The sequence below is a fragment of the Ptychodera flava genome, chromosome 18 (genome assembly GCF_041260155.1).
Source record: "Ptychodera flava strain L36383 chromosome 18, AS_Pfla_20210202, whole genome shotgun sequence".
Classification (NCBI taxonomy): Eukaryota; Metazoa; Hemichordata; class Enteropneusta; family Ptychoderidae; genus Ptychodera; species Ptychodera flava.
In genome coordinates this window covers 27,704,934-27,725,378 of record NC_091945.1, presented here as the reverse complement: position 1 = coordinate 27,725,378, position 20,445 = coordinate 27,704,934, and the positions used below count along the sequence as shown (strand labels likewise).

Genomic DNA, 20,445 nt, shown 5'->3' with positions numbered 1-20,445 from the left:
CTACTGCCGTGTGCCCTTCAAATTGACTGCATATAAACTCCTGTTTTGTTGCTTCTTGAAGGTTTGAGGAATACATGTTAAAGAATATTGAAGTTACTGCCAAAAAATCACGGATTTATATGTTTGTTTTTCAATAACAGGAATGAATTGATTATGAAGTCAGGCATTTTCAAGAGGACGTCACAGGGTATGACAAGATGTCGGTGAAAACAAGAAATGTCGTATCGGTCAATTGGAGAAGCTTTTAAGATCCTTTCATTACGTTATCAAGACAAAGAGCAAAATCTTAAACGTTACAGAGACAGTCATTCCTATTGGTTGAAAGTTTCTCATGAAACAATAGCTCGATCAGCAAGTCGGTGTATTCCCGATCCTGCTGCCGCGTGCCCTTCCAATTGACCACAGATAAACTCCTGTTTTCTTGCTTCTTGAAGGTTTAAGAAATAATATGTCGAAGGATATTGAAGTTATTGCTCCCCCAAAAGAAACCAAACAACTAATGGATTTATATACTTGTTTTCCATTAACAGAATTGTTTATGAAGTCTGACATTTTCAACAAGACGTCACGCGATATGACAAGATGCCTGTAAAACAAGAAATGTCTTACAGTAACAGTGTACGTAGTATCATGATAAACCTGGTGATAAATCTGTATACCGCTGTTACTGTACTTTGATTACATAGGTTTCTCCAGCACAATAATTCTTTTAATGAAACACAGCATCAAATTTCACCTCACTGAAACGTTTTTCTTTTCCGTGTTCGTTGTGAACTATTTTGACCCGATAAGGTACTAGCAACGCTCCTGGCAAGAATTGATCTTATCGATCGGTTAATGGTTGCATGTTTCGAATACTTGAAACTGACACGCTGTCGTCAATGTAAGGAGCCGTCCTCGATCGCTCATTTGAACTCTTGACCTGACGATCCTCACCACATCGCCGTTTGCGTCTCGGTGATTATAATATTGTTTGATGACGTGAAAACCATATGAAATAATATTGACAGCGAATCAAGAGGCTGTGCTACAGTGCGTCGATGGACATTAATTTCAATATCATACAACATGTAGTGTAGCTTTGTCTTTGAGTGTAGATTGTACAAGGATATTCGATTACGTTTTATTAAACGCAGTCACCAATGTACCACCGAGTGAGAAGCTTGCAAAACCTTTTACCATTGATCACATGAATACATTCTCTAAATGTATTTATGAAATGTTTATCCGAAGGAGAAATGAAACTTCAGTTCCCTGAGGGAACGCGATGCACACTGTAAGTTATACTTATGTAAAAGTGACCCATAAGCCAATACTCGGCTGGAGTCTCACATTATTTAATTTTCATATTTTCTAAAGGATTTAATTCAGTGTATGTATATAGGTATGTGAAAGTGTGTCACTATAATAAAATATTAACTAACTAACTATAGCCGCTGGTTACTTATAGAAGTCACAAGACTGACCTTTTAACTCTGAAATAATTCGACACTTAAAGCTCAATCGACCATATCATTTTTGCATTTCTTTTCAATAAAAGATGGTTTGAAATCAAATGCAACACCTGTAGAAATGCTTACCGAAGTGTGAGCACAAATCTTTTTCCAACATTGGAGACAGACACGCAACTTAAGATTTTAACAACTAAATAATGTTCGAGTTGCAACTTAAATATGGCTGTCGTACTATACATGCACTTGTGTAAGCCCCTGGTTTAAGGGACCAAATCCATCACCAAGGATTGAAAGAGCAACATTTTAAAAGACAATATGACTTGATAATTGGAATCCAAAACATCTCTTCAGAGATTAGACGGTTTTTTTCAGACGTGCAACAAATCTCAATAGTTAAAGCGCTTAATGCACTACAAGTGCCTGCTCTGTAATAGCGAAACATTATGTTCCCACATTCGACTCTTACTTGTTTCTGGTACCAACAATCAAAATCATAAAATTCTTCATCAATAGATTCAATATTGACAGCTGCGCAATGGCTTACTGAACAGAACTGATTTCTATGTTTTACGGCATTTTGAGGACAATCGTTATACTGTAGGTCGCATAGGTGGTCTACTTAGCTATACTCCTCACGATATTCGCTCAATCTGCTCTATTGAAAGCATCGTGCATCGAGGGCTGTCGTGTGGACAGGATGGTCCTTTGTTGGCCTATCAAAAAGAAGTACGTCGGACGTTAACAACTTGATTGCGTGTGAACAATCCTGACGTTTGCATTTGCACAATGCGTTTTCATATCTCTTTCATCGTCAGATCTTCATTTCACTGGCATTTTGTGACTTAACGCTAAAGCGTGTCTGTTACATACCTTCCGCCCCAAATATGTTTTGTGATTTCTATACGTAACCAGCGGTTGTCGAACAATTGTGACATGAAACCCTAACATGGATGTTGGTATTCAATTTGTTATGTTAGATTTTGATACATTTTGTACAATGCGTTTCATTATCTTCCATTGAAAGATGAAAGAGTTTTAGATGCCTCTGCTAATTGCCAAAAGATTGTAAAATTCCACTAAGGTAGTTATAAAGCCCTTTTGTAAAAATATTTTTTGGTTATTTAAAGAAAGCTTGAAATAGAGACTACTAAACACCATGCGCAAAACGGGTTAACATATGCTGTTTGTGAAAGGGGATGTCTAGTAGGCATAAGGGGAAGAGGCTCCGTTGATGAAAAGAATAAAGGATGCGAAAGATTATTCATTCGTAAAGGGACGTAAGAGCCTTCCGTCAGTCAAAACTGCAATACAAATAACAAGTCGGCTTACAAAGAGCACTCCTGCGAATGGTGTGATAGAAAGAGAACTATCTAGACTAGATCAAAGGCAATTACTAAGTTTGTCATAAAATTCAGCCTACCAGTACAAGTATGCTTCCATAATATCTTGCCGAAATCAAACGAAAAAAATTGCAAAAAAAGAGTTGACATGTTGAACACAATACGAGGGCGAAGTAAATATATTGCGTAATTTGACCATGACACACACACACACACACACACACACGCATCATGACATGCAAGCAGACACATATAGGCCTACAAACATCTATACATACATCTATACATACATCTATACATACATACATCTATACATCTATACATACACACATACATACATACATACATACATACATACATACATACATACATACATACATACATACATACATTCCAGACAGGCAGAAAGATTGACGTACGGACGAATGGATGAACGAATAGATAGACGACGGACGGACAGATAGGCAGACAGACAGACACATGTAGACAGACAGGCAGACAGGCGGACTAGCGGAGACTCCGTCGTTTCCGTTTCATGAGTCATCCATGATCAGCAAATATACAATTGTTATATCTTTCCCTCGCCATAATTTATTGCTTCATAAAAGACTTTGTTTGCCTATAATAAAAAGTAATTTCAATATTCAAACTCAATAAAACAATGTCACAAAACTAGTTCAATGACTGAACACAGGGCACTGTAACATGACTGAGTAAGCAAGTCTTTGTACGTCAACATCACCATACACAGTGCACGTCCCTGACAGTTGTGTATTTTTGAGCTTGACCGAGTGGGGGTTCTTCAAAGATATACATAGTCTCTCTGACACAAAACGATCGTAAATTTCCCTTCTCCCTTGACGAAAATTGCAATGTGCTTGACAACCGGGGAATATGTCAGCGGCACTTTTGATCATGTTTAGCGACACTTAATCCAAAACTAGATTAATGTGACTGATCTGTGTACAAAAACAGCGCGCTTGCCCTGTCCTCGCCACGAGTGACAGTGAGTTTGAACCTACACATCGGAAAGAATGGTTGGTGACAGTGCTACATGTAAGCTGAAAGGGGAATACCGGGATTTACAGTGTTAGCATTCCATGTTTGCTGTGAATGTGCACATTAAGATTGTTTCAGTTTCATAATAACGCCACGTGAGCAAGCAGGTCGACACCGTCGCCTTCAGTAATGAGTGAGAGCCAGCGTGAATGTCGCCGATAGCGCTGATCGATTCAAATCTTACTCAAACAAAACGCACGCAAGGATGAGCTATTATTAGATCATATTTCCAATTTCACTTTTGTCGTCGATGGTCGATTGGGACAAACGCTTGACTGCTCAACCGTATATAAACTCCGTTTCGTCGGCTTCTCCTGCACGGCAGATAGCGATCGTAGGAAGACTTTACTGAAAGTAATATTCTTGCATTTGCACAGGGGTTTCTACAATTACTCTTTTGGGACACCGCCATCTCGACGAAAAACTAGTAGATTGTACAATCTTTGATTAGCTAAGAGCGAAACCTGACATCCCGATAATTACCAGTAATGTATAGTCGACACATGAGAAATCTTGCAACAAGTAGAATCGCTACATGGTGTCTCTACGGTCTTAATGTGTAATTCTAGCTGCATACGTCACAGATTCCATTGACTACACATTCTTATAAATAGATAGATAGATTGATAGATAGACAGATAGATAGATAGATAGATAGATAGATAGATAGATATAGATATATGGTGAGTTATATGTCTATCTTAATATATATTATATATATATATATATATATATATATATATATATATATTATAGCTCAAACCTGGGACTATGTGCCCGAGGGTAGGTGACCATTTGCCCGATAAGGAGGGCAAACGGTCTCCTGCCCCGAGGGTACATAGTCCCATGATTGGGTTATAATGTTTTTTATTACATGCCTCTCTGACATAATTTTCTCTTCAAATTTTTTGATTTGCCCACAAATGACAGTTATATGCTTCATTTCTATTTTAGACGAAAATCTGTTGAAAATATAGAACGATTTTCATTATAGAACGACGCATTGATATATTTGAATCATAATTTTGTAAAAATAGTATTTCCTAAGTAAAAGATGTAATTTGATCATTTTTTTAATCCTGAAGTTGTCAAGTTGAAAATAGGTCCGGCTCACTTTCAGTCCAATGATGACTATGCGGCCCACGACGTCATCAACGAGTTACCATAGAATCATATGGAGCGCGCGACGTTCGATATACGAGGCATTGTGTGTGTATATAGTATATATAAATATACACATACACACCAAGGTAATGTGTTTTTGTTCAATGTTTTTAATTAGCATATTCAATTGAATCTAAATATGTGTTATCAATACTATAAATCCAAGTCAGATTTTCCTTTGAATCTGCAAGGTCAACAGATGTGTTATGTGCAAACAAATGACATTATTGATGTTGCATAACACTATTCATGGACGTCGCTTACAATGTGGTACTGAACACCAAACAGATGATGAGACAAAGTCTGTTCATTACGGATTTCCTCAGCTTTCGCCTACAACGTACTGTAAAATACTGTAAGCCATACCGGTAGCTCTTTCATGCCGATGTAATCATTTTCAAGCCATGTATTAGAATTACGCTTTACTTTGTCCTGGTATTGCTTATACTTAATTACCTGAATCATTACTATAATCAATTTGACACGGTGTTAAGATGTTGCCGACCCAATTTCAAGGGCTACAATCGTAATTAAAGGTGCCATCGCTTTTATGGTGTGCACTCGACTTCTTCATAATACCGTGTGCTCCGGCAAGAATTAAGAGTAGTAACATGTACGGATGGCGTTTCGCGTTAAATCAATAGTAACTTAGAGGGTCATTAAGGTTGGGGGTAAGTATATAGTACACAGCTTGGGTCCGCCATGGAAAACTGTATACTGCTCACAATCTTTATTCGTTCCACGTGTCGTGATGGGGTTTTATGATCAAGGTTCTTGTCTGACTTATACACAGAACTGCGAACGACACCAGTTCATGCTGAGAACACAAGCTTTATTACTGAACACGCCGTGAGATAAAAAAGGCGCCAACCGGAACACAACTGTAGCAATTACATAGACAGGCGACAATACGGTGGCCCAAAACTACCTGTTCTCCGCATTCAAAGTCTGCGTCGCAATCAAATGTTTTTCTCTCACATATGTCTCTGCATTCAAAGTCTGCGTCGCAATCAAATGTTTTTCTCTCACATATGTCTCTGCATTCAAAGTCTGCGTCGCAATCAATTGTTTTTCTCTCACATATGTCTCCGCATTCAAAGTCTGCGTCGCAATCAAATGTTTTTCTCTCACATAAGCTTATGTCTCCGCATTCAAAGTCTGCATCGCAATCAATTGTTTTTCTCTCACATATGTCTCCGCATTCAAAGTCTGCGTCGCAATCAAATGTTTTTCTCTCACATATGTCTCCGCATTCAAAGTCTGCGTCGCAATCAAATGTTTTTCTCTCACATATGTCTCCGCATTCCAAGTCTGCGTCGCATTCAATTGTTTTTCTCTCACATATGTCTCCGAGGTATGCCTCAGTGTACGTTATTCCGCGAAGCATAATTTCTATCGAACAGCGCTATTGACAACGACGAACATTGTATCAAGTTATTTTCAATAGATTATCGATCGAAAATTTGTTTGGACGGGCCGGGCGCTCGTGTGTTGAGGTCACGTCATAAACATTTCCACAATAACCCATATATTGACTTATACACTTAAATATCAACATTGAAGGTATCCGTTGGTTTCCACGTATGTGTGGCAAAAATTCGGGACGCTATATACCGTACAAAATGGGGCGCCTTTGGGCCGTAGTGCACTACGTGGAGTGCGCGTTCGGAGAGTCAATTTCACCTCCCGCGTCATGTTGAAAATTTCGCCGTATTTCCTTGCTGCACATCTAAATATTAATGAAAGAGCAACAGGTCCTATTTCCCGTATATGCTGCCCTTACAATTATAATATTTTGGGAAGAATTTCACAAGGAAATTCCAAAAATACGTAAGCGATAAGAGACATATGCAAAATCAAGTAAAAACACAGTCAACAGCAAAACGATCTTCAACTCGTCATTTCATAAAAAAAGAGGGAAACTAAAAAAAATAAAACCATAGAGTTTTAGTTACCCTTCATGATATGTGTCATACCAAATATTATAAAAAATAACAGCGAAATGAAAAAGTTAAACCACGGTTTTTTTCAGATGTATTTTTCATTTTACGATGTGTCTACTCTGCTCGATTTCCCATAGAAAACAATTGCGTTTAATGTACAGAACAGACCGTACAACTATCGCTCGTTCAAATTTCTCAATTCTGAACCAATTATAGTGAAAAGTGGCACGGTGTTTCCTTGATATATATACAAAATTGCTGTCGTTCTAGTTTTTTGAATTTCTCGACGAAACTTGTTTTAGTTGCATTTTATTTTTCCGATCGCTGAATTTTTGCTCTTGCCCTCAATAAAATGGCGATCTTACAGCGTTTGCATATGCAGAATCAGGGTCTAATATTGACCCATTTTAATCGGTTAGCGTCTCTTAAATTATACAGACCAAATACCAGTCAGGTTGTTGTAATTTATACCAAATTTTGGCGAATATTAACTATGAAAATCCCAGTAAACTGCAAGAATAACACAGAACAGAGGCGAACGGGCGTAGAGTCTCCACTGTAATCGTGCAGTGAACGTTATCGATCGATATCCTTTTGTCCGAAATTGATACATTGTTGTCTCGCTCACTCGCTTGTAGTCCCCCCCCCCCGTTCACAATGGCGCCAAACTACGCCGAGGTGCGCCAAAATGTGCCGAAACGTACGTAAAAGTATCACCAAACTAAAAAAATTGTCGTCGATTTAATTTCAGTACAGGAAACCAACGGATACCTTCAATGTTGATATTTAAGTTATTGTGGAAATGTTTATGACGTGACCTCAACACACGAGCGCCCGGCCCGTCCAAACAAATTTTCGATCGATAATCTATTGAAAATAACTTGATACAATGTTCGTCGTTGTCAATAGCGCTGTTCGATAGAAATTATGCTTCGCGGAATAACGTACACTGAGGCATACCTCGGAGACATATGTGAGAGAAAAACAATTGAATGCGACGCAGACTTGGAATGCGGAGACATATGTGAGAGAAAAACATTTGATTGCGACGCAGACTTTGAATGCGGAGACATATGTGAGAGAAAAACATTTGATTGCGACGCAGACTTGGAATGCGGAGACATAAGCTTATGTGAGAGAAAAACATTTGATTGCGACGCAGACTTTGAATGCGGAGACATATGTGAGAGAAAAACATTGAATGCGACGCAGACTTTGAATGCGGAGACATATGTGAGAGAAAAACATTTGATTGCGACGCAGACTTTGAATGCGGAGACATATGTGAGAGAAAAACATTTGATTGCGACGCAGACTTTGAATGCGGAGACATATGTGAGAGAAAAACAATTGATTGCGATGCAGACTTTGAATGCGGAGACATAAGCTTATGTGAGAGAAAAACATTTGATTGCGACGCAGACTTTGAATGCGGAGACATATGTGAGAGAAAAACAATTGATTGCGACGCAGACTTTGAATGCAGAGACATATGTGAGAGAAAAACATTTGATTGCGACGCAGACTTTGAATGCAGAGACATATGTGAGAGAAAAACATTTGATTGCGACGCAGACTTTGAATGCGGAGAACAGGTAGTTTTGGGCCACCGTACGCCAAAGCGCATGCACCGAATGTAATAGAACACCAAAGGATAAACATTTTTTGGCGGGAGATTATAGTCCACAGTCATTGGATGAAAGTTACCAAAGAGTCTGATTGGTAGAAAGATAACACATAGGCTCTGCTTAGTCCTATTAATAATGTTCAAATGATGTGTCATTTGTTCTCCGACATTCTCCCGGCGACGAAAGATAATCTTGAACACTTTCAATATGAATTATCAATAAATGATTCGTTTGAACAAAAAACTTAGAAATTTCAAAGAGTTAATTGACTCAACAGTTACAACAAGTTATGAAAGTTCGGATATTCTCATCCTCGCTGCAATGGCCGCATCTCTGGACGGTCTCCCCGACTCGGGCGGGTCATTGGTTTTCTCAGCAGAAATTTCTTGCCGATGGGCGTCTTCCCGCTCGTTCACATCTTTGTCTTCAGATGATGATAATTCTTGAGAGGCTACCTCAAGAGGGTATAACTTGTGTATAGGGCGGTTGGTGTGTCCCCTGGCGGTGGAGATTTCAGCTGATCGCACCAACTTGTCACGTCCATAAACAAGTCTCTTCACAGTCCCGAGCTGCCATTTCATCCTACGATCGATATCACTATGGATCAGTACCACATCACCCACTTTAATTACATTGTGCTTGTTTCCTGAACCGGAGTGACGTTCTCTCAAAGCTGTCAAATACTCGGTTGACCATCGCTTCCAGAACTGTTGTTGGAGATTTGACAAATGTGCGTAACGTCTGTTAACATCATTGTGGTTTCCAAAAGTCGGGTCTTCGATTTCTTCATCGGAGACTGTGATGTATGGTAGTGAGGTTAAGCTTCTACCATGTAACAGGTGATTTGGGGTCAGGCTAACGTCATCATCCGCACTGAATGAAACGAAGGTGAGTGGGCGATCATTTAATACAGTCTCAATTTCGGTGACGACGGTAGCAAGCTCATCATACGAGATGAATGATCGACCGAGAACCTTTTTAATCGCATTCTTCGTGAGACTTATGAGCCGCTCCAAAAGCCGCCAAACCACGGCGCACGTTTGGGTATGAAAGTCCATTTCACTCGCTGAGATGAGAGATAATCTCGAGCATCAGGCGTGTCGAGCAAGGAGCGTATCTCCTCGGCTCCAGAGATGTACGTCGAGGCGTTGTCGGATAACATTCGGCTAGGCAGGGATCGTCTTGCAGCAAAACGGCGAAACGCAAGTAGAAATGTTTTAGTCGTCAAATCCGGTACCAATTCCAAGTGTATGGCCCGTGTAACCGCACAGGTAAACAGGCACACGTATGCCTTGTTTTGTTTACCATCAATAGCCTTGGTGAGGAGAGCCCCCGTGAAGTCGACCCCCGTCACACTGAATGGAGGGGTGATGTTCACGCGATATGCAGGCAGCGGAGCTTGGACTGGGTTAGTGTACGGCTTTCCTTCAACTTTCAGACAGGTAACACAGTTGTGAAGAATCTTGCTAACGATACGTCGTATTTTCGTATCCAGTACTGTTGACGAATTTGTGTTACAGTCGACTGGACTCCTCCATGGAATACGCGTTCGTGTGCTTTCAGAACGACCAGTTTAGTGAATTCATGGTGGGAAGGCAGCAACGCTGGAAATTTCGTGACATAGTCCAATGCTGCATTGTGTACACGGCTGCCACATCGAAGTGTGCCCTCGTTATCGAGAAATAGGTTAAGTTGTTGAACCAACGGTCCGAACCTCTTCACATTCATCCTCATGGAATGAATAGTGTCTGTATATATCTCAGATTGTACGTCTTTAATCCAGATCTGTTCAGCATGTCGTATCTCGTCCGGTGAGACTGCTCCTGACGGCGTGTCTCTCTTTCGCTGCAGTCGAGATTTGAAACGAAATACATACGAAGTAACGCGGAATAGTTTGTCTAACGAGCTGAAACGAGTAATGTCCACCGCGTATTGTATGCCAACGTCAACTGCGGGGTCGATTTCCGTGTTTGATGAGCCGATGTTCTCAGTGGATCGGCGAGAAAGATCCTCAACGTGTTGCATTTTATCGGCAACCTCAGCATCGATTTGTGTGTGAGGCTCGATCATGAAGTCGTCCGTTGTAGCGATATGGTGTACTGCGCTATCAAACAGTTCACAGATTGGCCAGTCTCCATTTTCTTTCAACCAAGTAGGGCCGTTCCACCATAGAGTAGAATTGGCTAGTTGATCAGAAGTAATGCCTCGAGTTAACAAATCAGCTGGGTTGTCAGCGGAGGGGCAATATTTGTAGATGTGACGAAAACCATTGATCTCTCTGACGCGATTGCTTACGAAGATCGGCAGCTTCTTGACACTGTTGATCCAATACAACGCAATTTGACTGTCCGACCAGAGATACCGCTGTGTAATGTTTATCTTGCCGGAGAGAGCGTTTATTACAAATTTGCTGAGTCGAGTGCCAATCAGGGCGGCCATCAGTTCTAACCGAGGCAGTGACAAATCGGACGTTGGAGCGACGCGTGCCTTGGCCATAACGATAGAAGTTTCACTTGAACTGCGGAGATAAACTACAGCTCCGTAGGCCGTAGTGCTGGCGTCAGCGAAAACAAGAACTTCGCAGTCGTCGTTATCTTGATTCCCTGAGAAGTATTGGCGGTTTATTGTCGTCTTGCGTGTAGCATTCAAGTCCGCTGCGATCTGTATCCATTGAGAGTTCAATTCAGCATCGAGCGGTTCGTCCCAAGGGAGCCCGCGTTTCCATAGTGACTGTACAAAGAGTTTAGCTTTGATGTGAACTGGAGCTACGAAGCCCAGTGGGTCGTACAGTGTAGCCGAGGAACTGAGAACATCTCGTTTCGTTATCAATTCATTTGGAATAGGCTCGCTATTATTTTCTGAGTAGGTCATCTTGTCGCTACCTGGTTCCCAACGCAGGCCGAGTACTGGTACATCATGGAGGGTTCGTAGATATCATCCTGTTTTGCGAGTTCACATAGTCGTTCACTGTTGGACGTCCATGAGCGCAGCTTGAACCCACACGACTGCATGAGGTGGTTTGCGTCGTTGTAATATGACACGGCCTTTTCATCAGACTTGGCACCGTCTATCACGTTGTCAACATAAATATTATGTTTGAGGTCATCAGCTGTCGGTATGGAGGCATTACTTTCCAAGTGAGTCTTGATTACAGCGTTGAGCATGAATGGGGAACAAGCCGCCCCAAACAGAACAGACTTGAATTGATAAACATCAAATGGACTTTCGGGATCACGAATGTCCGATAACCAAAGAAATTTGGTGTATTGACGCTCGTCTTCCTCTAGACGTATGTTTAAGAATGCCTTTTCAATGTCACTGACGAAAGCGACTCGGTTAGCGCGAAATCGTAGCAAAATGGCAGGTAAATCATTGATTAATGACGGCCCAGTTTGAAGACAGTCCTTCAGACTTGCCGAGTCAGCATTTTGTTTGCTACTGCAGTCGTATACAATACGTATTGGAGTGGTAACTGAGTCCTTCTTGACAGCTCGATGCGGCAAATAATGTCCTTCAGTTTTGTCATCATCTTGAATCTTCTCGACGAAGTCTCGGCGCAGTTGATCGGCGATGATATCGTCATATCTCTTCGTTAAGTCAGGGTCAAACGGCGAACCATAGCGCGCGTGCGATTTTCAGTTGCCGCATAGTTTGAAGGCAGTGGCGGATGATCAGTTTTCCATGGTAAACGGGCAATGTATTTACCATTTTCAACACGTAGATGAGTGTCCCGATATGTTTCGAAGTCGGTATTTTCATCATTTTGCGAGTCTGCCTTCACTCCGATGAGCTCTAAATTCCACCAGTTTCGTATGTCATCGTCGGTGTGTGTTTCTACATTCACGTGATGAATATTAATGTCAGAGTCCAATTTCCCACGCTTTCCAGTAGGACCGGACAACAAGTAGCCGAACTTAGATGATATTGCAGTTGGACCTGCCCCGCGCACGATATGGTTTCCAACAAAGTTCCAATATTGATCGGCTCCGATGAGCACATCAATTTCCATAGTTTTAACATTGGAAACTGGGTGGGCAAGCTTTAATCCCCGAAGATGGTCTGAGTTGAGTATTTCTGCTGACACGTGGTTGAATAGGTTGGACGAAATCTCGGGAATTATCAGGGCGTTGACAGTACTGCTATGCCCATTCTGTTCGTGCAAAGTTACCATTGCACTTTTCATGGAATGAATTTGTTTCGAATTGTCCCCGAATGTTGACAGGCTCGCGTTCTCATGAGTGTCCGATTTCAAGTTGAGTTTGTCAGCAAATCGCTGCGTGATAAAAGTTCTGTTGGACCCATCGTCGAACAGCACGGTAGCGTTGATAGGTTTCCTATCGCCGACCGACATAGGAATGACTGCCGTCTTGAGGAGAACCGATCCGTTGGGTGTAGATTTCCCTTTGTGTCGTCTGTCTTCGCCAATGCCACATGAACTTCAGAAGTTCCCTTTTTCTCAGACGTTGTAGCTGATTTGGTGTCATGAAGGGTAGAGTGATGTTTACGCTTGCAGATCTTGCAAGTGTAACGAGACTTGCAATCGCTCACGCGATGCTTTCCAAGGCAATTGTAACAGAGACGATCGCGTTTGACAATGTCTAAGCGACGTTTCGGGTCGGTGACAACTTGGCAATCACTTGTGTAGTGATTTCCCTTACAAAACACGCATGTTTTGATTCTCAAAGGCTTTGTTGTGCGCGTAGATGCGGCCTTAGTATGAAATGAAGCGGTCATATTAGACTGTGTTGCAGTGTCCGCAACCGATAACTCATCGAGTGGAACTCCGGCTTGAATGGCGTCGATTTCCCGTAGGATGGCTTTGCGCAACTCTGGTAAAGTCCAAGCCTTGTTTCCGTGATCTCTTGCAATCTGTTTCCGAATATTGTTAGGTAGTTTATCTCGAATCATGGGAATGAGAAGTTCTCCATAAGCGTTCTCTTCTTTGCCAAGTGATTGTAAACCGCGAATATGACTTTCTAATGTGTCATAAAACAATCTCAGACTGTTAATGTCACTCGTAGGTTGAGGAATCTGCCACAGTGCAGTCATGTGCGCATCGATGATCAAATGATTCTGTCCGTAGCGTTCGATGAGTAGCTCTAAAGCATGGTCGTAGTTGGAGTTTGTCAAGGCGAGACCGCTAATCGTACGGGCAGCTTCATCAGTTAAAACGCTGCGTAAGTATGTGAACTTTTGAATGTTCTCGAGGTTCTTATCATTATGGATGGACGATTTGAAAGTGTCGTAGAAACTCACCCACTCGAGTACGTTTCCTGAGAAAGTTTTCAGCTGTAGTTTCGGTAATGCGACCGTTTTCTTCGATGTGTCTTGAGTAGCGGTGTCGGAGTTCGCCGATGGGCCAGTCGCATTGTTCGGTTTGTTGTTTTGATGAAATCAGTGATCTTGTCGTTTCTCTCGAATATCTCGGACATGTAGTCGCCGGATTCTTGGCTCGCAGCATCGTAGCTTGCTTCATCCGTATTATCTAAGATATCTTCTTCGATCTTAGTTAAAGATTCGTATTTCTGAGTCAGTTGAGTGTTCAATGCTGTGAGTATCCTGTAAGCTTCAGTCTTGTTATCAGCTGCAGCGAACGTTGATGTGAGTTGTTCTGCACGGTTGAACAGCCTCGTCATTTGGGCACGTTGTCCCCTGCGCTTGAGTTTCAACTTGGCCAATGTCGTTGCCAGTTGCTCGGCTTGAGTTGGTTGCTGCTCCTCGTCAGACATCCTAATCCTGGTCTCGGCACCAAAAAATGTCGTGATGGGGTTTTATGATCAAGGTTCTTGTCTGACTTATACACAGAACTGCGAACGACACCAGTTCATGCTGAGAACACAAGCTTTATTACTGAACACGCCGTGAGATAAAAAAGGCGCCAACTGGAACACAACTGTAGCAATTACATATAAAGGCGCCAAAGCGCATGCACCGAATGTAATAGAACACCAAAGGATAAACATTTTTTGGCGGGAGATTATAGTCCACAGTCATTGGATGAAAGTTACCAAAGAGTCTGATTGGTAGAAAGATAACACATAGGCTCTGCTTAGTCCTATTAATAATGTTCAAATGATGTGTCATTTGTTCTCCGACACCACGGTTTGTTTTCTCGAACGTGTCTCTTGGCTAAATGAATCAATTGTACGCGTCTGTTATGAAAATTCATAAGTGTGCCAACTCTGTTAAAATGAAAACAAAATCTGTCACTGAATAGATCCTGTTTGTTCAAATCTGCCGAATGCAAACCTTTTTTCGCATTATTAAAAGTGTCTCTTGGATTTACATAGTTCAGTCGTTCTCTTTAGATCAAAACGTGAGACAAATATAGCAAGATTCCCGGTCGACTGACTTATTGGAAGCACCACCCCGTGCGAGTTCATCCGATTCTGGATCAGAACACATAAGTGTGTACACTTAATAATCCTGTGAGTGTTAGGACTGGTATTTCGGTATCATTAATGCGGAATGCCCGAATCGTTGTCGATGTATTTTCATTTCAGAGACGAAACGCTAAATCTATACAAATTTCAGCATAATTAGTTATTATATTTAGTTGAAGTTTTCATACCTATGTTGAAATTGCATTTATATACAATCTGATTATGACCACCACCAACCTCCCAAGATCTGATAGCCCGTCCCTTACAGGGCAATTACTGATGACCCTTAATTGCCCATCAACAAAAAAAAAACGGAGGAAAGCGAGCATATTGCTCTTGATTCGGATTTTGAAATAAAATATGTATACATCTGCCATCGGTAAGTCTCTGGGCGCTCGCCACTCATCGTATGACGCCCCTTTTAAGGGTTTCTTCTTTCACTTTTATATCTACTACAGGCTAAATGTACTTCCGTTTTCCATCTTTGTCGGTTTCGTTCGGAGAATTTGGTCGTGAAAACACTACTAAACACTAAACACTACTGTTTCCAGGACAGAATGTTATCCACGTCAATTTTTCTATCAACGAATTCAGCAGGTGTATTTTATAGCTTTACAAACAAGCCAGCGCTTTTTTGCTGCTTTTCAGTTCTTCTGGGCCGTTGAGTTTCATCATTAGTCACGTCAAGGTAGGGAGAATAAAAGGACTATTCCGATTGTCGTGTCTGATTTTATTACCTGTTTACTTGTCTGTTTTATTGGCAAAATTAACCGCCATGCTCCTGTCTTGAAATCCAAAAGGTGATCTTGCGGTTTTAAAGGCAATAAATGTATTGGAAACAATATCAATATTTGTTTTATTCCATTCGGGAGTTCTTATTATTGCCTACAATGTTGTTGGAGAAATGTAAAAGCCGAACCTCGCCCGTACTCCCCGATGTCTTTCCGAGAACACCAAAGAAACAATCTCTATTTTTTTTCTCTGGCCCTTAGGTGGTACGCACCTGGAAATTGAACGATTTAAACTTTTGTTCAAACTTTCCCGGAAAGAATCATGAAACTGTTCCCTTTCGAATTCAAGAATAAAAATTAGGGTTCACTGTGTAAAATTTGGTACTAGAGAAACAAATTGCGCAATACGACCGCCATCCCTATGTTAACTCTATGGGGAAAAAAGCATTTTTGATTTTCACAAAAATAATCAGGTGAAAAATTTATTTACTCCATGAGCATCAAGAGGAACACCACAAGTGGTAGACCAAAGAAGAATTTTAACAGTTTGAAAGTCTGTATATCTGTCCCCGAGGCGAATTCTACCCTCACATCATATCGTCTCTTGATGAATCTACGTAAAAGTTGCCAACATATACTGATAAACCTTCAGTGGCAGTACAGTTGTAGCACATAGCAAATGTCGCTCGTTGTGCCTTAAAGGGACATTATTTGTATCTTTTGACTTTTTTTTTCATTTTTTCGATGACTGAAATCCCCGGTCAAATCAATGGGAGACCTAAATTGTGACTATGGACGGCTTCAAGGATATGTAAAACCACCTTCCTGCTCTTTACGGCAAGGTTCAATGTTGGTAAGGGCGTCCGCGCGATTTGAACCAACCGCCATGATTGAACCCCTGCACATGGCCAATATTACTACGCATACGTCAACCATCAAACTACAGCTGGAACGTGAAAGGCCTGTGACCTATACACTGACTTCAGCACGATGGATATCGAGGAGTAGACGGCGCATAAACAAATGCACGTATCACAAACTACTGTCAAATAGTGAAACTAAGCAGGGCATTTGCTTGTAAGTTTGATTTTAGTATCGATGACATGGACTGTGAAACAAATAAAACCATAGACGCAATTGGGTCAATGGTAAAACTAAAACGATGTCAGATTGCTGTGGTGATAGTGAAACAGGTACAGAGTAATGCATTTCCTGTGCATTTGATCGTTAGCAAATCTTCGTCAACTTTTAAGATTTTTAGGGCATTTTCTTGCCATTACGTTGGTTCGTTTTACAAATACGACATGATCACTTGTTGAGCCTGGAAACATCGCACTCGGACTGAACACTGCACGGTGTGTAGCATCGGTGACATTGTGACACCGCGCCGGGCGAGTACTGTCATTGATACTGCTCGCGATTGGAGTCACACCTCTCGACACACAAGATCTGTTTGAATGTTGTTATTCTCTGTGCATCGTGTAATTATTTGTATCAGTTGAATCGCATTTCGAACCAAAAGTAAGTACATCGCAATGACAGTTGCCTAGACCCGTTCGCTTACGGCCTCTGTTTCTCCGACCCACTCCCAAAAGTGGGCTCTACGTAAGAAGCGCAGCTGAGCACATCGTGTACCTAAAACCCTGCGTACGGCCTCCACGCCGTATAACGCCGGGAACACACAGACCTGTACTGTACTGTGTGCTTTAAAACGAAACTCAATGCAAGTTTGGGATTAAAAATGGGTTGTTTTTGGTGGAGAAACTGCACGCCGCAACCGAGGTGCTGCCAGCGGTTTGGCACAGCCCTGCCACGCAGAGTTTGCCTTCACCCAACAATGTACATAATGTACGTGTCAGTCGCCAAAGTACATTTCACCTCATACATTTTGCGATCACCTCGACAATAACGTGACCGTCTACTGAAGTTAAAATATCCCTTCATTTTACTCTGTTTTCACATTTCTATGCCCAAAGGCTTTGGGCAAGTCTACATATGCATATGGAGGAACAAATGAGATGAAAAAGATCCGCAATTATAGGCCTTGTCGTCGTCAGCTGGTACTGGTAGGCATTTGAAATGCCCATTCTAAAATGTGCTCTGTAGCAGCAAAGAATGGTGTATCTAAGAGTAGGATTGGCCGTCAAGATCTCCATGAAAAGCTGACCGTCAAAATGTAACTGAGCAAACGGGATCGGTAATAGGGAATCCCCTGCGCTTTCGACTGTCACTTCGTGTGGTTTATTTTTTGTACACGCGGATGCTTACAGCGGCCTAGATAGCAGTTAGCAGTGTGGTCTGATCGCAGGTCAACCTGCCAACTCTGAGGTTAACAGTACCCTCCATAAACCTCAGACCCAAGGTTTTTCTGTACGGTGTACGCAAACGGGATGGAAGTTGTCTATGGTCGACCGTTTTTTAGACATCTTTCAGTAAGTCGAATAACATTATCAACTGCTTGTTTGCAACAATATGAAGTCAAAAGATACAAATAATGTCCCTTTAACAGATACTAGCCGCGGTCGATTTTGAAGGAATAATGACCATTGAAAGAGTCACACCAGATGCAGCTTTTCTAGTTCATGTTATGATGTTTTTGCACACGTAAATTAATTTCCACTACGATTTAATTCCACAAAGAATGACGTGAATGATGTTTGGGACGTTATGGTTGGGATTTATCCGTAAAATAACGTTCATTGGGATTTGGTGCAGTGGCTAGAGGTGAGTCCGAGTCAAACTTCAATGCTTGATCATAGTAACTCGATCATAGTACCTCGTATCATCCTGAACGTGCTCTACAGCGAACACAACGAACGGCCAGCGTGCTTACTTGATAAGCTTGTTCAATTCACGGGAAACTGATGGAAAACGTTTCCCGAATTCTCCTACGGAGATGCCAAGAATTCTTTGCAATGGCCTTTCCACGTTGACTGTTTGGATGGTGAGGTCAACATTCACGGTGCGATCGGAACTACTTTTCAAATCACCTTATCAAATAAACTAGTACAACTATCAATATATTTACATTGAGATCGTAAAATTTCCCGATGGAGTAATGAAACATAAATGCAAGATTATATAGGCCTATATGTATGTGTGAACATATTTATATGAATATATACGCTTACCTCTCGACACTTTGGCTGCGTTGTCAACCGCTCGGCGTTGCCTCTCACTATCTTCTTGGGTAAAGTCTTCATGACCGGGGCTGAATTCTTCGAAGGCGGACACGACAAATCCCTCTTCCGTCAGCTCGTCTCGAATCACCAGGGCGGCGCTCTTCCAGAGGTTCTCGTTCGATGTGAGAATCGCTACGTGCGTCCAATTATAGTGTCGCAGGATGGACACGAAAAAGCCTGTCAGTTTGGTGTACGGGGCTACAGTCCTAGCGAACGTCGGATAGAGTCCCTTGTCGCTCAGCAACTTGCTTGCCGCTCCCCAGGACACGTGCGGGAGCTGCCACTGTGCCGTCAGCAGGCCGGTTGGCTCGCACACTACACTGCATCCCGACCCGATGAAGGCGTCGATGCTCCTCCCTTCAAATTTCTTTGACCACAGATCAATGGTGTGCCACAGCCCTAGGCTTGCGATGCACTCGTCGTTCCGCCACGTGTAGGTGATGTTATGCCCGCCGCCGTGTATGGCCGAGAAGGCGGTTTCCCTGTGTATGTCGTCCAGTGCTACGTTGACGGCGCCCGCCACGAAGGGACCAACTCCCCAGAAACCATCCCACGGAAGCAGCAGGCCCAGGTGGAATTCTTTTCCCGAAGCGAACGATAGCGACTGTAACACCAGAACGAGTTCCAGTAGAGTTCTAAATCTGCAATTCATCGCATTCGCTGTCTGTGTCAGCAGTCTCTGTGCATTTTCAGACTTTTACTGAAGTTTGTTTCCAAATTTGACGGCGGCACCGAGGCGGCTATATACTCTTACGATGTTGACAAAGGTCCTGCCCTCATTCTAGTAGCACCTGGATCCGAACCGGAAAACACGAATCGTTAAGAATCCTAGAAAAGACAGACAGACAGACAGACAGACAGACAGACAGACAGAAAGAGAAAATCAAGCCAGCAAATTAGAAAATAATGAAATAATATTAAAACCGAATACCATTTTTGTAAATTATGCTCTTTTGAGCAGACAACATAGTACCTGTGTGTATCACACAGCAGTTGTGCTGTTGTGGCGTCGTCCCACAGAGGCGAAGATTATTAACGGATTGCCCATCAGCTGACGCGCCAGCATAATGAGAAAGCAGCCGTCAGCGCTCGAATAGTAAGCCGTTAATAGTCCTCAACGAAAGCGTCCACGGTGAGATTTCAACTTCAGCTCACGGATAATTGCTAAATTAGACCAGTAACGAGAGAACACGTGATCTAAATGGGGCGGGGCCGAATACAGAGATCGTTAAGAGGCATGGACCCTTTACGGTCACGTGGGGCCAGTGGAAAGGACGTTTTCGCTGAATTATGATTTATAATCGTGGAAAATGATGAAGCGGGCGCGCCAATGATTTGACGTTTGTGAAACGCTTACAATCACCGACACTCCCACATGTAGACTTGCCGGTTTGACGTTGTGCTTCCTGGTGGCGCAAATCGTATAATCATCAAACACAGAAGTGCGTTACACCATTGTGGATGCGAATCGGACACACATACACACATGCAAATCGTGATGTAGTCTGCGGACAAATTTTTCGTTCAAGCTTCAATAATTCCATGAAAAATTTCTCCACAA

The 20,445-nt window shown here is 42.1% G+C and overlaps 1 protein-coding gene across 8 annotated transcripts in view; it reads right to left on the bottom strand.

Moving 5' to 3' along the window:
- Window positions 1-20,445, bottom strand: part of LOC139117291 (atrial natriuretic peptide receptor 1-like) — a 135,895-nt gene that overhangs the window by 40,993 nt on the left and 74,457 nt on the right. For 3 of the 8 annotated variants that reach the window (XM_070680267.1, XM_070680266.1, XM_070680264.1), the window contains exon 2: window positions 18,834-19,712. In XM_070680267.1, coding sequence (XP_070536368.1) covers window positions 18,834-19,536 — 703 coding nt within the window. In that variant the 5' untranslated portion in view covers window positions 19,537-19,712. Of the gene's footprint in view, window positions 1-18,833; window positions 19,713-19,857; window positions 20,016-20,445 lie in introns of those variants that run through there. The other 5 variants (XM_070680268.1, XM_070680269.1, XM_070680263.1 and 2 more) reach the window with 3 other exon arrangements.